Source organism: Aptenodytes patagonicus, chromosome Z, assembly GCF_965638725.1.
Source record: "Aptenodytes patagonicus chromosome Z, bAptPat1.pri.cur, whole genome shotgun sequence".
Lineage (NCBI taxonomy): Eukaryota > Metazoa > Chordata > Aves > Sphenisciformes > Spheniscidae > Aptenodytes > Aptenodytes patagonicus.
The window spans coordinates 58,234,413-58,252,187 of record NC_134982.1 but is presented as its reverse complement, the minus strand read 5'-3'; the positions used below and the strand labels follow the sequence as shown (position 1 = coordinate 58,252,187).

At 45.1% G+C, this 17,775-nt stretch overlaps 1 protein-coding gene across 2 annotated transcripts in view; it reads right to left on the bottom strand.

Annotated features, from left to right (window-relative positions):
* The window catches only part of TRABD2A (TraB domain containing 2A), an 81,681-nt gene that overhangs the window by 12,032 nt on the left and 51,874 nt on the right, over positions 1 to 17,775 (bottom strand). For both annotated transcript variants that reach the window (XM_076362342.1, XM_076362341.1), the window contains exons 3-4: positions 14,538 to 14,684; positions 12,187 to 12,361 (exon numbers count right to left, since the gene is read on the bottom strand). In XM_076362342.1, the coding sequence (XP_076218457.1) occupies positions 12,187 to 12,361; positions 14,538 to 14,684 (322 nt within the window). The remainder of the gene's footprint in view (positions 1 to 12,186; positions 12,362 to 14,537; positions 14,685 to 17,775) is intronic.

Below are 17,775 nucleotides of genomic sequence, written 5' to 3'. Positions count from 1 at the left end.
CAGAGGACCTACAGGCTCAACCTGAGCTAGATGCAAAATGAAAAAAAGACAGAAGAGTGAGGGTTTGAGGTACAGGACCCCACCAGGAGCCTCTCTACAGTCAGCACTTTTGCCTCTTTTCTGGGAACCATCACAGAAAGAGCTTGGTGGTGTGTGAGAGACCTGATCACCAAAAGCAAGTGTAAGAAACATGAGAAAGATTCACTCTCCAAGGTTGAAGATCAAGCAGCTATGCTGCAAGGGAGACTTAGCCCAAAGTCACAGGGAGTAGGCCTCTTTCACCTGTTTTCTATTATAGCCTAACACACTTGAATGCCCCCCAAAAGAAAAGCCCCAGGCCCTGTCCCATCAGAAAGCCTGCTCTTTTCTTTCTGTACACAGCCCTGCATTATCCTCACACCACTAGGTGAAGAGATGCCTCTGAGAGGTCAATTTACTCTGGCAGGGGGTGGGGAGCCATGAATCTCTGTTTTTCTGTATTCAAGCTCAAAGAGAAACTAAGGAGCTGTTGTGTGCACCAGCTCAGCCATGCACTCTACTGGAGAGTAAATAAGACCCCAGCCTTTAATCTGTACTGAAAGGAGATGGCATGCAGGGACCGCAACAGGCAATATGCTCAAACAACAATGCTGTTTGACTAACGTGCACTTGCAGACTAGTCCATGCACTCGGACATGCACTGAGCACTCCTGACCTTCCTCAGTAGTGATACCCAATCTTGCAGAACACAGGCTACTACTATTGCCATGAAATCCATGTCTCCTGCATGCAGCTTTTACTGCCAGTGCGCGCAGAGGTGTTTTCATACAGTTAACTGTGCTAGGACTGTGGGTTTCAGCAGAGGCTCCTGAACCCAAATTTGAGCCATCACAAGGCTGAAAATTTTCTGCATCTAGCAAAATGAACAATGAAATACTGCACAACAGGAGTTCTGCTTCTGTTCCTGAATTTTTATTTTTCATATAAAGCAAGATTGTAAGACTGAAGAAAATGATGTTCCTCTCTGAATTTCAACAAAATTCATGATTCCAAGCTGATATACAAATTTCCTTGACCTTCTCTTAGAGTCATGTAAAAGGAAACCTCCAAGCCCACATAATTCTTTATGTCTGCTGTGTTTTCCTTACTAGAAAGACTGCACTTCCCATCTGCCCCAGAAACATGCCAGGACCTCACCATCTACAAATATCCCAAGACAATGAATCACTGGACGTACATGTAAAGAAACAAAAATGTTTGTTAGGAAACCTGATCTGGACTGCTGACCTCCAAGAAATGGTGGGAACAGCTACAGCACATGATCATAACAGTACAACCACAAAATGGCACAAACGATTCTAGCCACCGGGGACATCATAAAGCAGGATGTTTATCTCAGAGTGGGCTGGGAGTGCTCAGATGGGCTTCTGGTGCCAGAGACTCTATGGTCACTGAAACAAATATTTTCAAGAGTGTTTTAGAGGTACAGATCTTGCAATTATTTTAGAAACTTCCTGGAAATGCCCATGGCAATGATCATGTGCTTTCATTCTTCTTAGACTGCTTCCAAGAATTATATACATAAATTCATATAACATGCCCCAGAAGGGTGAACAGGACATCTGTAGGTGACTGGATTAGTTACTGGCCTGTAAAAAAGGCATGACATGAGGCTGCTGACTATGCTACCCACAAACAAAAAAAGAGAAACTTCAGCAAAAATTATCACTTAACTGTGAGGCACAAAGGACAGCTCATCCCTCTCCATATGCCTCCCAAGGCAGGGTTCTTCTCCTACCCTTTCCATAATCAAAGTATCCTCCAACAGCAGTCTGTGAGCCAATAAACCCATGGAGAAGGGTTCAAAACTCCCAGTGCTCCCTCAAAGGATGCAAACACAAGCAAAGGAGAATTTCTGATGGCCTGCAGAGCAGGGACATGCATGGCCCAAGTCAGTCCCACAGGTATTTGCAGTGAAGAGCTGAAAGTTCAGCATGTGGCAGAGCCAGCCAATGACCTAGAGAATGCAGAGTACTGTCTTAAATCATTTCATTGGATGGAAGCCAAACTGCAAAACAGACATCCTACTCCTCCGACAGGTCCAGATCACTTTAGCGTTCATCAGCCCATGAGGTGGACAAAGTGATCCTTATTGACATCACATACCTGATGAAGCTAAAATGAGTTCCTGGAAGACACAGCTCTTAGGACACAATGACTAAGAATGGAGAACAGAAAATACTTGTGTGATACCCCCACCCACAGTGTCCCCACAGGCAAGAACCCTTACAGAGGAATTTTCTTCATCCCACTCCATGCTCTGTTATTCCCTGAAAGGAGCTGAAATGAGTGAAACAGAAGCAAACCTGTGGAAAGAAAAGGATGCTCCTCCCTATCCCCAAATCTCTATTTAGTTTAACCTTTTGGCATAAGGACAAGGGACAGCTCATGCTCTGTGAGTGACAGGCAAAGTCCATTTTTCACACATACCACAAAATGACCTCGCTCTGCTCCCATATAGTACTAAGTGAGCGGAGAAAGATAACCCTAACCATGTCTTACTGGCAGAGCTTGGCAAGCTCTATTGGAGGCAGTCACACCATAGCAAGCACAGAGAAAGCCCTCGGCTTTGTGTAACCAAGTTACTACCAAACTTTGTTTGCAAAAGATCCTGTGCAAAACTGCAGGGGACTTCCTATATGGGCTGACAACACAAGCAGTGGCAAACACTCCCAGCTGAGCACCCTTGAAGAAACCTGTACTTCACGCTCAGAAATCCAGGGGCAAATTTCATGACTTTGCCTCATGCATACACATGGTTATACTTTTTAAGTACATGTGGGGATGCAGATCATGGAGTCATTTTAACCCAGTTAGTAAAATTATGGAGGAAAAAAAGCTAGACAAAATATTTAATACGATCCAAAGCAAAAGAAGGAAAGCAGGTGATGTGATCACCTAAGTTACAGGTTAGTTTCCTTTAGATGCATGCTTTCTGTACACACTGTTCAAGAGGAAGATACTGCTTTCAAGCATGAGCACCGTGAGGTGAGCTCACACTTCACTTCTCCCAGAATCAGAGGGAGGAAGTCCTGTGCAGTTACACTAGATAATCCAAAAATCCAAACAACATATGGAAAATAGGGGTCATTGATAAAGTAGCTGGGATTCCTGATTTGCTACCTAAGTTAAAACAGTTTCTCAAACAGAAAACATGTAACACTAAATCTAGTAAAATCTTCTTGCTTCTAACAATACTTCCAAGTCAGGAAAAGCACAGGTACCAGAACACAAACCAAACGACCAAGAGCGTGGTACTCTCACAACTTTAATGCTGCTGGGAGAAGGAAATGACAAAAATTGAAGGGGATGGGGGCGGCTCTAGGGGTATTGTAAGTCAACTTAAAGATTCCCTGAATTCACGTTAAGTGCAGGAGTATAAGGATGTTGCATTACAATACTTCTGCATACATGTAGGTCAAGTCCCCTTCAAGCAGCCCTCCCATGCCCTCCAATCTTTTTGAGACTGCAGACTTCCAAACATACTCCTTCCTGTGATTACCTGTAAGATGAAATATTACTCCATAAATATTGAACTTGAGGTTTTGTTCCACTGAGGCCAGGACAAGTGTTTATCTTCAAAAAACATGATTTCCTTCAAATCTCTTTTTTAGTATAAAATCTTAGTGGATCATACTTCACCACTCTCAAACCAAAGGGGAAAATCTGGTGGGTAGGACTGTGGAACAGTGGCATTCTCTATGCCCAAGAAAACATTTTCACTAGACATGGAGAGACTTAAAGGAAGTGCCTCAAACCTGCATTCACCCAGGAGGAAGCAAAAAATAACCTTCCATTTCTTTAAAAGTGATATGCTTTGCTCATTAACTCACCTATATGGAATTAATAGGATTCATTTTCCACATTTGTAATGGAATCATGTAAACATGAAATCCTTCTCAAAATAGTTGATGATGAAGGCCTTGCACAACATGGGAAAAATTGCCTAATACCATGGAAAAGAATCATATGAAGTTACAATTTGCATGAGCCAAAAGGAAGGCATATTTTCTGTGAAAGACAAGATGACACTCTTATCTACCAGGTTCTGTCAAAAACTAAGTCTCTTAAATGTATGACCGGAGTATTTTTTGGTCCCGGGGATTCCCATTTTTACCTTTGGGCAAAGTCAAACCTCCTGGCAACTACACAAATTGAAGCTAGAAAAAAGTTTTCCACTGATTATAAGGCCAAATTTATAGCAAAGTTAACATAAGGAAAAAGTTTACAACCCCCTATCACTTATTTTGTAAAATCTGAGTTAAAAGAAACAGCTTCTGTTCAGGCAGCGTTAGTCACTGGGGCTCCATCTGCACTGGCATTTACTGAGAGTTTTCCACCGTTGAAGCCCTAGGCCCATTAGGCAAGGAGACCCTCACATAGGTTACAATGCCAGCAGCCAGTGTTATGCTACCAGTAAGGGAAGGAAATACCAGTGCTATGTCTGAGCTGCAGTACTCACGGCCACCTCTGCCACTGGACCTGCTCCCATTCCACACCACTGCTTCCCTTCCAGAAAAAAGGTATTAAGGTCTTGAAATCCCGCTAGCTTAAAACATACATTACAAGAGGGAAGTTTTCCTACTGTAGCTGCCCAATAAAGGTAGCAAGGGCTAAACTCCAGCACAGATAAGAAGCTGATGGTGAGCAGACTGTCAGTACCTGAGCAGAAACAGCACACAGCTGTTTGACCTGGCTGATTTTGACAGTTGCACTAATACGTTGGAACAGAGATTTCTGCCTCTAATGCAGAAATGCAAAGCTTTCCTCATTTCATGTGTCAGAGATGTCAGGAGGAGTGCCCTTCATGTGAACCCTGGGGCTTTGGATGTGGGTCCTGCCTCCACACAACATTATCTATCCCCTTTGGGGGTTGTTGTTCTAATAAACCCTGTCATTAGCATTCTGCAGACTCAAAGAGGCTGCTAAGGAAAAGTCTCAAAGCTGCTGGGTTGTATCTGGCATTCTCAGATTACAGAGGTACAGGCACACCTTCAGGAACTCAGCCTTTCCTCCCACCCAAAGAGGCTAAAATGATGCCGCATTCCAGAGACGGAAGAAGCAAGCAGGCAATCAGCAAGCCCTTTGTGCCTAGGGAGAAGTGAGGTGGCCCCACAAGACTCATTTAATCTGTTTTATGATTATATTATCTTCTCCCCCCCTCCTTTTGTCCTTTTCAGGATCTGCCAAGATTCAGCTTCTTGTGGATTTTTCATTAACTTCCTCATTACACATTTCAAATCATTTATATAAGGCATAGAAAAATTTACATTCCCTGTGCACATCCACATCCCCAGTCCCAAATGTGCTGATGGCAGGTTCAAAGTTTCCATGCTGGGTTCTGAATTCCCACTGAATTTCAAGGGCAAATTGATAACCCATTCACCTGGTCAATTTTCATATTCCCATGGCAGGTTTTTGTTTGGTTTTGTTTTACAGGTATAAACACCTACACAAGATGGATAGAGACATCCTGGGCTTAGCACTGTTAATTATTTTTACAAACACTGGTGACAGGTCCTTTCTCCAATCTTTTGTTTTCCAGACACAAAAAATCTTGTTCCTCCTGCATAATTTCCCATCCAAAAATGCCAGATGGAACAGCGAATTTCAAGAAGTACCAGCGAAAAGCCCTATATGGAAACACCACCACCTAACACACCATTCAGGACAGAGACTCAGCACAATTCCAGTTTCCCCTGGAAATCTGGTTGGTTTTTTTTTTTTGCTTTTTATGATGTAAGGGGCAAGAGAAAAGGCATCAGACATGCCTGTGGATCCAATGCACTTGGCACCTGAGGCTGACATATAACTGACCAGTCCCCCACATCCCAAGAACTGCCTAGAGAAGTTGGAGGAAGCCATTTGGTGGACTATGGCAGACTCTGGGCTAACTGTAGGTGGTAGCATGTTCTCTCTTTTTCTTGTCCAGACGACAGATTACACACCCATCTTTAGCTCAGACAGGGTCAATTATGCTTCTACAATGATGTCCAAATCCTTCTTCTGTGTGTTGTTGGATCACACATCAACCATCCGAGAGTTAATTTTAGTTTAGCTATTATCAGTTGACTCAGCTGCTGGGAGGAAGACAACTAAGGTCTGGAGCTCTTAGCTGAATTGCTAATTCGGATATTCGTTCATCAGTCTGCTTATAGCAATTCTTCTTTCTGGGAGGTCTTCCAGTGAGCAGGGGGGTAAAGACTGGGAAAAAAACAGCCAGTCCCTGGAGGTTTGAATCCATACAGTCTGAGTAATGTTAAATAAACGCATTCATTATTTCCTTTAGTAATTAGAAGAAATGGTAGCTGAAGAAGTTTTCACCATCATCCTTCTTTTCTTAGTGTTAATGGTGGCTTGCCAACATCCACTATACTTTAAAGCCTCAGAATGATGCTTTTTTCAGGAGCAGCAAAGAAAAAAGAGCTCTGAGAGAAAAAGGAATTTGCCAGTGTTTACAAGATTAAGACAACCGACTTCTGAAGTTGTCACATCAGCCAGCATCTCTCAGTGAAGTCAGTCATTTCATCCACAGGAATATAAGGCATCTTAGATCCCTCTATACTTCTTACTCATGAGCTGGCACTTCTGGAGTTTCTCAGCTGTTCAAAGAGGCAGGGAAGGGAATTTAAACTTGGCTCCTAGAAACTCTGGCTTCACCTGAGGCCTTGCCTGTCATAATAAAGTCAGGATCTCATGCCACTAAGTATACTTCCTCCTGCATAAAAAAACCCAAACCACGCTTTTGTTTTTCCTCTCTCTTATTCTTTCCCCCCTTCAACAGAAACCATAAGTAAGCTAAAGCAAACAAGCCATGCTCATTCTGGAATAAAAGTGACCATGCAGAAGGAAAGGCCATCTAGAGTTGAATCTGGTGAGAAACATCAAGGGAAACAAGGAATGCTTCTACTGATACCTCATCAGTAAAATGTAGACTAGATAAATGTCAGCCTAGTGCTGAAGGGGGCAGGAGACGTGGTGACAAAGAATATGGGAAAGGCCAAGGTACTCAGTGTCATTGTCACCTTCTTTACTGGTAAAACCAACCTTCAGGAATCTCAGGTTCCTATGAATACAGGGAAAGTCCAGGGCAAAGAAGGTTCACCCTGGGTGGAGAAGGATCAGGTTAAGGAACATTCAAACAGACTGGACACGTACAAGTTCCGATCGGATACATCCACAGGAACTGTGGGAGTTTGCCAACATCACTGCGAGGCCACTCTCGATTATCTTTAAAAGGTGTGGCAATTGGGGAAGGTCCCTGAGGACCAGAATAAAGTAAGTATCACTCCTATTTTCAAGAAGGGCAAGAAGAAGGATCTGGGGAACTACAAACTGGTCAGTCACACCTCTATTCCTGGGGAAGGTGATGGAGCAAATTATCCCACAAGCCATTTCCAAATGTGTTAGGGATAAGCAGATGATTGGGACTGGTCAGTATGGATTTATGATGAGGGAATCTTGGCTCATGAAGTTCAGCAAACCAAGTCCTGCACCTGGGCAGGAATAGCTCCAGGCACCAGGATAGGCTGGGCACCAACTGGCTGAAGAGCAGCTTGGCAGAAAAGGATGTAGCATCCTGGTGGACATCAAGTTGACCTTAAGCCAGCAACATGCCCTTGTGGCAAAGAAGGCCAATGGCCTCCTGGGCTGGGTTAGGAGGAGTGTTGCCAGCAGATTGAGGGAGGTGATCCTTCCCTGCTCCTCAGTCCTGGTGACATACATCTGGGTCCAGTGTCTAGCTCTGGGTTCTTCAGTTCAAAAGAGATGTGGACATACTGGAGAGAGTCCAGCAAAGGGCCACAAAGATGATGAACAATTAGAGCATCTGTTATACGAGAAGAGGCTGAGAGAGCTGGGACTGTTCAGCCGGGAGAAGAGAAGGCTCAGGGAGGTATAATCAATGTATAAATACCTGATAGGAGGTTGCAAAATAGATGGAGCAGAACTTTTCTCAGTGGTACCCCATGAAAGGGGCACATCTGCCTCACAAGAGGCAATGAACACAAATTGATATACAGGAAATCCCACTTAAACATAACAAAAAACTTCTTTACTGTGAGAGTGGTTAAAAACTAGAATAGGTTGCCCAGAGAGGTTCTGGAGTCTCCATCCTTGCAGATACTCAGAACCTGACCAGATTCAGTCCTAGGCAAACTGCTCTATATGATCCTGCTCTGAGCAGGGGGGTGGACCAGATGATCTCCAGAAATGCCCATCAGCTTCAACTATCCCGTGATTCTGTGAAGGTTTAGCCAGTAGGCAGCACCCTTGGAAGACCTGTACAAGTGGTAAAACCTTCCACAGCACAGTAGGACAATGCAGCCCTCTCTACGTCAATGTGCACCTCTTAGACAAAGCAGAAACCTATAGTGTTATCTAGCTGGCTGTTTATGGAATCCCATGGGCCATCACTTACTTTGGCTTAGCATTCAGATCCTGAATGCTCCAATTACAGTTCAGAGAAATTAAAATGCATATAGAAGGAAGGCTGCTTGTGAAAGATTATAGCTGACTTTGCTTCACAAGTTCTTCCACTGGCAACAGGAAGTAGGTCTGGCTTGTAACTTTAGTGTCGCCATACAAAAAGGCCTGTCCACAATTAAGATAAAATCCTTACTGAACCTAGTGGAATGCTGTTGGCATTACCATCTCTCTCTTCCCATACTTTCCTCCAATTCCCTCAAACAGACTTATTTTGGCTTGAAACTTTCCATGTTTGCACTGTGGCCAGAAGCAAAGCTTTTTGGATAGTTTCAGCAAAATCTGTTATTTTTTTCCTGTCCACTTTTTGCAAGCTTAAATTACTTCCAAACAAAAACAGTTCCAGAAACGAGCTCTGACTGTGAAACATTTTCAACAGAATATAGGGGGAGTTTGTCTGATCTCTTAAAATGTAGTAAAAGCGTAAAATACGCTAGGTCTAATGATCAAATTACAGTCCAAATTACCACATCATTCCATGTAGGAAATCAACATCTATAGACATACAGCTGTATTAAGACCTGGAAAGAGATATGAGCTTTTTTTGCACAATGTATTACACATCTCTAAACCACATCAATCCACTTGGAATATAAAATAAATCATCAATCTTTTCTGATTTTCCCCCATTTAAAATAAAAATACAAAGAGTAGTTTAAATAACAAGAGGGAGTATTTGTAATACTGCAGTCACCCACAGACCATGACCTTGTTTGGATATAATTGATAATAAAAGTGTTTTTTTAATGGTGTTTGGTTAATGGAAAAAAATGAACTTTCCTTACAAGAAGCCTAGCCCTTTTAAAAATAAAAAGCACAGCGTGAAAAAATCTGGAAAGAAACAACTAAAAGTCTTCTCCCTCTTCTAACCTGGAAACCCTTCCATATCCTACTACCATTCTAACACAGCCTCGTCCTGCAGTTTATCAGCCACTGCTGGGACATACTTTTTTCACTGGTGGCCAGAAGAAGGAAAACCACAATGCAGTGATGATTTAGTCCCATTCCTATAGCCTTTCTTTCTCTCCTCGTCTTCTACCTTCTGCTGCAGCTCATTCTAACCTGCTTTGTGCGGGTACTTTCCTGGAACCCTTTTTCGGTAATTAACAACAGTACAATACTCAAGCAATGCTCAAAACTGAACACAAAACATTTGTTCACCTTCACTGCTTGCTGGCATAAAAATAAATCTTGCACATAATTATCTATCACATACAGCAATCTGGATAAGCAAAAGGCTAAATTAGCTTGCCGGAAAACAATAAAAGCTAAAAGCCTGCACTCATATTTGTAATGTGCACTCAAAAAACCTCAGAACTGTGCAGAAATGGATCTGTTTTCTGCATTATATCCTGTGATATTACTTATCTCATTTAGACAATTAATATGAAACAAACAAACAAAAAAAAGAAACCCCTATGCAGTCAAACAAGGGGATAATGAGGAATTGTGCTGCTAAAAGTGGGAGGCTAGCACTGTCCTCTGAGCAGACCTATTTGGAAGAGCAGATGAGAACAGAGACCGGACAGGTATCAAAGCCAGAGTGTAATTAGAGACAATTTCAAAGTTGATCTAGAGTCCCCAGAGAAGACAGGGAACCTGTCTGGATTCAAAAGTATGATGAAAAAGCATGAGAAGAGCATGCCTGGTGCTTGGAGATCAAGCCATGTGCACATAAGTCACACATCAAGGGTGTTCGTATAGGCCCAAGGCCCCAGGCAGCGCTGCAGTATAGCAGTGTTGGTTGAATCCTTACTCTGCTCTACTGGAAGAGGCAATCAGGGGACAAAGAAGGGGGCAACTGGGAAAAGGAAAATAAGAGGAAGGAGGAAAGCAAGAATCCAGAAAGCCTGGGAAGGGTTTTATGACTGTCATGAAGGTTGAGGACAAGAGAGATTGGGAAGGACTGCTCCTGCAGTGCTTCTGGGCTCTGGGGCAGAGCTCTGCACAGTAATGACAATGAAGACAGTCTGGGGCAGAAGAGTGGGAAGAGAAGGAAATTGATGGGAGGGGAGACAAATGTCACAAAAGCATCTTAAAGACATGTGATTTGTCCAATGCAGCTGCTGGAATGCAGCGTGTGTGTGCAAGGAGGGTAAGAGGCTCTTGCTCTCTTCCCTCAAAGGATTCTGCTCCTGGGACAGGGCAGACTCAGAGTGACACTTGCATCCACATCTGTCCATTTGCATGGGCTGCTCGTCGCTCAGTTGTGACCCAGTTACTGGAGCCCCAACATCTGTGATTAGCTCCTGACAGAAGACTACCTACCTGCAATGGATGCAACTGGCACTCAGGGCTGACATATGCGCTGGTCAGGAACATCAGTCCAGCAGGGACAAGTGTGATGAGAACAACATCAGCAGTGGAGTACAGCAAAGCTCTGGTCTTAGCTTACAGACAGACATGACCAAAATCTGCATAACCTGCACCTGCTTCACTGTCCTTCGTGACAGGGACAGTGAAGTCAGTGAAGTATCAGTGCACAGAACAATGATTCTGCAGGAAGATAGCACGTTACAATCTTCACGCGTGCCTGAACAGACATTATCAGCCACCTTTCATTACCTCCCTGCCCTCACACACAGGACCCTTGTTATGTTAAGTTTGTAACCACAACTCCCTGCTGCAAGTGAGGAGATTCTCACAGACTTCAAATACCAATGCTTTCAGAGTGTTTAAGTAAATACTTCCCTTGCCTTGTCTAAATCTTCCATCCTCACTAAAGCAATAGCCACTGATACCGGAAAACATCACACAGATCCTGACACCAGCTTCAGTTCTCCCCCTTTCCCAAGGCCCATATGGTTCATGGTGGAGGGGATGCGATACTTCTCTGGGAATTAGCACTTGTCTTTTCAAACACCAGTCCTCACTTCTTCCCTTCCCTGGAGCTAGAACAAATTACAGGAGTCATGGCAAACCAATCCTGTTTACACCCTCCACCCAGCCCTAGTCTGAAGTGTGGGTGTTAACCTCACTGAGCTGGATGTGCCTATAGATTCCTTCTGGCTACCAAGAGGCAGAAAATGGAGTAGGTTTTCCCCATCTAGTCCCAATCCTCTGCTCCAAAACAGTGGCAGACAAAATTTCCTTGTATTTGTGGAAGCACAGTGAAAAAGGTAAGGAGCTGCAGCAGGAAGAGAAAGGTGAAAGCGTGCCTTGCCTCTCCCCTTGCATTTACTGAGCCCCTTAGATTGACATGATTTGGCATGTTATTCTTTTGGATGTGTTCTTGAAAGGTTTATTCAAGCACTGGTGCAACCTCTGATTGCTGCCTTTCATCTCAGCTCCCTATTTCTCCTACTTTTCTGCCTTGGTTGGCCAGTGCATAAACACGTACATCTGAGATCTGTTCCTTTTGTGTATGCACTGTAGTTGGTTCAGTATTTTTGGCTATGCATTAACTAATAAGTCTGTAACTAATAAATATTGCAATCAATGCATACACCGTGAGCTCTTTGCAAACTGAAGAAAAACACTCTCCTACACTGAAAAAGTTTTCTTACTAGGATACAACTATCAGGACAAAGCTGTGTTCTGTATTTTTTTTACCACCATGGTAAAATTACTGACCCTTCTTTAAAACGAGGCAAGCATTTGTAAAAAGTTTCTAACGGATGTGGGAAGAATGTGTTCAGGTTGAAGGGCACCTCAATCACATACCAGCTCCAAATGCAAAGAAGAAACTCTTGTCTGGGTACTCTTCCAGCAGGTCCTTCACCCTCCTCCCCATTCGCTCATTTCGCTTGTAGATGAGCTCCTGACGGAAGTAGCTGTCTATCTCTTGGGCAGTAACGCGTTCATGGGCCGGAAGTGTAGCATTAATGAAATTTGGGACCTAAGGTAGAAAAAAAAAATGTCTTCAAGAAAGGGGCATTTATTTCACAGGCAGCCATCATGCACAGGCATTTTGCTACATCACTGCATGTGGCAATCACCTTGTCCCTCAAAGCACATCCAGTAGGACAAAACCCAAAGAAAGCTAAAAAATTACTCAGCGAACTTCTAATAATACACAGTGCTTCATTTCTCTCAACATATCATTTTATAAGCCAGCCAGCTGAATTTTTTTTGATGCAAAGTCAACTAATACTCTCAGTTTGTCACACCATAGATCCCAAATCCTCATTGCTTAGCTGAAGAAAGTAAGTATTTGCCCCTGGCTATCTTTAGCTACATACCTCTTCCTTAAATTGTTATAGGAATGACATAACTATAATGATAATTACACTCTTCTAAGAGAGTTTGACTGGTTATCAGACCCCTCAGGCCATCAAAGGACAACTGTGCAATTTGAACTAGTTAACAAAAACATCCCCAAACTTTCCAAAAGAAAGAGGGCCAGATTTTGTCAGGAAAGAAAGTATTACCACCTCCAGTTCCCCTGTCCTCAAGGTATCTTTTAAAATACTAGCCTCCTCCCCTGGCGCCCCCAGGACAGCTGTGGCTGCACACTACCCTGACCTCTTGCTAGTGGAGACAAACATGGGCCTGGAGTTGCAGCCATCCTGGCTTCTTGACAAGTAGCTTTGGGCATTGCAGCTATGGGAACTGCTAAGGAAAGGGCCTGCAAGCAGTGGTTTCTGGGGAGCAGAGCCGCTAAGCCAGGTGCTTTCCCTTGCAAGGCTGCAGCTCTGGACCCACTCAGAAACTATTACCAACTCTTTCCAAAGGGTTCTTAGCTCACAGTGGATCATCTACTGGGCAAGCATGGGGTCAAATACAATTTACAGAGAAGTTTTGCTCAAAAACATAATCTGATAGTGTTGCAGGCTATTACTATTCAGCTCTGCTGTGAGGAAGACTGCCCTGCAGTGGAGCCCCTCGTGTAAGTAAAGGGCACTTGCTCCCACAGAGACATGAATGTCTCAGCAAGAGCTGTTCTCTCCAAGGACCTCAAGGCAACGCCATTTGTCTGCAGTCTGTAACACCTCAGCAGAATAGTGATGCAGCATCTGTACTTCTCCTTTGAGAAGCCCTTTGAAATCTATGAATGAAGTGCACTGTGTAAGAGCTAAGCAGTGTTAACTACCAGGTTGCCTGCACCTGCAGGCTGAAGGGTGTGCAGGACAGGAAGCTAACAACATGCGCGGAAAGCTCAGTGCCGGAGAAGCAAGGGTTAGTATGACAGTATTTCCAGCTCTGCCGCACTGCACCGTATATATCAAAAGGCCATAGGAAAATGGTTATTCAGCAGGGAAAGCCCAGGTACCAACACCCTCTTGTTCAGCGCTGCAAAGATAGAGCCTACGTTTTCATTGATGTGCACGAATTGCCAGGCAGTACCTCATGGACAAGAATAGAGCGACCTGATGTCTCAGTCTGAGGTTAGCTAATCTAACAGCCCAAACAGGCCAAATTGGTCCCTGCTGGGCATTTTCTCGTGGTTTAAAGATCAGAGCATTGCATTCCACTGTGCTGCTTAGGAAACCGTCTCCATAAACCAAGTGTGTGAGGCCTCAGAAGGTTTTCTTTTCCTTAACATTCAGTCTAAATCTATCTTTTCTTTGTTTCACTCCATTTCTCTTCTTTGGGCCTTGCCCACAGTACACAATCATACTGAAAGGGGATGTTAAAAAGCTTGCAACTTGCCCAGCCTTACACAAGCCTCCCAGTCATGAGTGCATTTCTCTGTCGTTATTTGCACAAAAGAGCCTGCTGCTGCTCTCTGTTGGCGCTAAGTTCGCTCATACCTAAGCTAGCATAATTCCACAGGATCCTTAAGAAAATAAAGGATTAACTCATAGAGCTTTAACACTAAAGCAAACACGGCACTTGCCCAAAAGGGAAAGGCAGGTGCGCTTTTGCTGCTTGCATGCAGCAAGACAGGGGTGAAGTGGTGCAGATTCCTGGGACAAGGAGGCGCAGGAAAGCGGATGCGCCAGGGAGCCAGCGATGTGCCCTTGGCCCTTGCCTGCAAAGGGCCTGCCTGAGGAGAGACGAGCGTGAGTGAGACGGGGGTTAGCGCTACGGGGACATGTGCATAGTACAAGGGCTGCAGTGGCAAGACTCACTTGAGAAGTGTCATGGTTGAAGATGATGGAGCTGAGGTCCCCACAGTTGTAATGCTTGATAAGGTCTTCTGTCGTATAGGGGATCTGGAAACTGCCTGCTCGGAGGCTCTCCTGCTGCAAGAGAGTCTGATTCAAAGCAAAGACCACCTGAGGGAGGGGGAGAGGGAGGAAAAGACAGAGTTCCTGGTGAGTTCTTATCTTGCCCCTTGAGAAGGTCACAGACATACAGCTGCCCGCCAGGGGCTCTCTGAAGCTGCTCCCACTCCAAGCGCGCCAGTCCATGTGTCGCCAACCCACGCCTCCTCCAGGTCTGCAGATACTCATGCCTCAGGTCCTACTGGCCTGCTCACAGGGAACTGGCTCACCACACGTAATTCCAGGAGGTTTTGCCCATGACAAGAATAATATAGAAGATACAAAGGGGCAGACTGAAATAGGGGCAATCTTGCTCCCCTAGACGACAGTTTGCCTGACTACCATAGAGCCCTAGGGCCTGACGGACTCCTATCCCCACAGCTCCTCAGCCACCTACCTAAATTAAGCATGGCTTCTCCTTGTTTGCCCTTTCTTCCTCATCCACAAGGAACATTAATGCTGTCATTCCCTGCTTTGTGTCTCCTTCTCCCACACACACTATTTATTTCAGGCAGGAACGGCTCTTCGGAGCAGGCCGGGGAAGGATGGCAGCTGCCAGGGGACGCAAGCAGCCACCCTCCCTGCAGGTGAAGTCTGAGGGCAGCGGCCCTGCAGCAGCCCAGCACTCTCCCCGGCTGACTGCCTCTGCAGGCATGGTGGCTGTTGCTGCCCACGTTCCCTCCTCCTCCTCCTCAGCGCTCACCTGGGAACGCAAACACTCCCATTCCCACACCTCAACCAGCGTGGCTGCCACAGCTCCTACCCCCAGGGAGCCTCTCCCTTGACCGGAAAGGGAGAAGATCAGCAGAGGTCTCCTCCAGGTGTTGCTGCTTCCCCACCTCCAACACAGCATGGCTCTCCCAGGGTGGTGGCCTCAGGGCCTGACCCAGAAAGAGCTGCTGCTCCAGCTGCCTGCTGCCTGTGGCAATGCACACCCCATGAGGATGACCGCCACTTAAAAGGCACAAGAGAGCAGTTTGGAGCAATGCTTGACAGGGTCCTCTGGAGCCAAACAGATGATGCAGCACCTCTGTACCTCTCCCCTCGCTGCTCCAGCCACTGCAGCAGGCAGCCACCAAGCCCTGGAAAGGCACAGAGCCAGGGAAGGACTTGGGGCAGAAACTCCCCAAGCTAAGCATGGGATGCCAGTGGGCACACTGGTGGGGCATGGAGCTGGTTACTCGCCTGCACAAACAACGGCTCTCCATCAGCATGTGGCAAGTAAAACACTGCCATCTCTCCTGAACACAGCGGTTACTCAAGCTACCACTGGTTTGCACACCAAGACTAGACAACTGTAACAAGCCTTCCTACTACCTACTGGTTTATTTTTTTTATTTCTTAAGGAAGTAAGCTGAGAGATACTGCTGAGATCTTGAAACACATTTCAAAAGTTATTCTTGGGAGGGTTATTTTCCAAGCTCTGGTGACTCTCTGCAGCCTGATCAGGGCTCTGTGTAATTAACCCCTCCTGAATATTTGTCTCGAACACTGCCAAAAGCACTCTGGAACTGGAGGTATTCACCAACACCATGAAACTCACACATGAGTAAGCATACTCTTAATTCACTGAGATAATGTGAACCAAATCTTGGAATTACAGGACAGGGCAGATGGGGGAACGAACAGCTGCAGTTTGCCCTCCCCCAGCACAACAACCTGTCTCCTACAGAAAGGTGCAGGTCCCACCAAACTTTAAATCATGCTGTCCCCACTACAGCTAGAGCTGCCCGTCTGGATCCAAACCACTGTGTATTTAACCGAATATGAAAGCACGTAACTTAGCATTAGTTCTGGAAGCGTGTTCATGAATAGCAACATTCACTTCCATCTCATGTTTTTAAAAAGGGCAAGAATTCACTTTGTTGGTACACACTGCACCTGATTAAAAGAATACCTGCAGGTAGACACTCAGGAAAGTTACATCAAACTAACCAGTGGCCATCTTGCAAAGGACCTCTGCTCAGTTTGGTAGTAAATTTAACAAAAACAAATTGAAACCACTTTATATCTGAACAAAAGTTTGCATGCAGGCTGGGGTTTATTGCACTCCGAAGCCATCATTTTCCATTTGTTTGGCTTCACTTCCCACAAAGAGAAGCCCTAATGGATGTTAATGACCAGACGAGATTCACTGAGAGACAAGCCAAATCCATGCTGAAAATGTGGGGTTTCTACAGCCAGGACTGCTAGGTCATGCCAGGAAAATCTCGTATGTACAATCAGTCCAGCCAAAAGCACTTCCATGGGAATGGCTTATTTTGTAAATTATTTGACTACCATAGCAGCATCTGCTTAGACAATTTACCATTAAAGCAATACGGCCCTTTCTAGACTCTGCAGCCTCTGAAACATTGACCAGACACTCCCTGTCCACAGAGCAGGAATGACCTGTGATGGTCTCCTGAGCTGGTCGGGTAGCTCTGCCTCAATGTAGAGTAAGCGTATTAAAGAGGTTTTGCAATCTTTACCATTTGATTTTCATCCAAACACAAACCAGCAGAGGGTACTGACTTCTGGGGAGAAAACACCAGCCTGCTGGGTGAGACGTGAGAACAAAGCAAACCTTCCTCACTTTGCTGTACTCCCACAGCCTGCACTCCTGCTGTCGCTTGCTCTGCATGCTACACTCTGCTCCACACACACCTCTTCCCTGCTCCCTTGCAGTGTGCTTCAGGTGAAACAGATTCAGTCTTTCCTCCAAACAGACCTGGCCTGGACCGTAGCAGCCAGGTCGAGCCACACAGGCATCTTCCTTCTTCATGCCCACCCACTGGCCATAAGAAACTAGCACACAGTAAAGTGCAAACAGCTAAATAAATCTGTCTCAAGAGCACAGTTTAAAACTGCAATGACTACCTGCAGTTATGGAGAATTACTGCACATGTTTACACAGGAATAGAGGCAACTCAGCACTCCCTCCCCTCGTATTTCTAAATTCTCTGCTGGCATGACACAAAGCTGTCCTGGTGAGGCAGCTTTGGCAGCTCTCTAGTCTTTGCTAAGAGTACATCTTTCTGGTGTGGAGGTGGGAGACTTGATACTGGACACATGAAGAAATCTCAGGATGGCAGCAGCTGAAGGGCTTGCCTGCTCAGCTGGG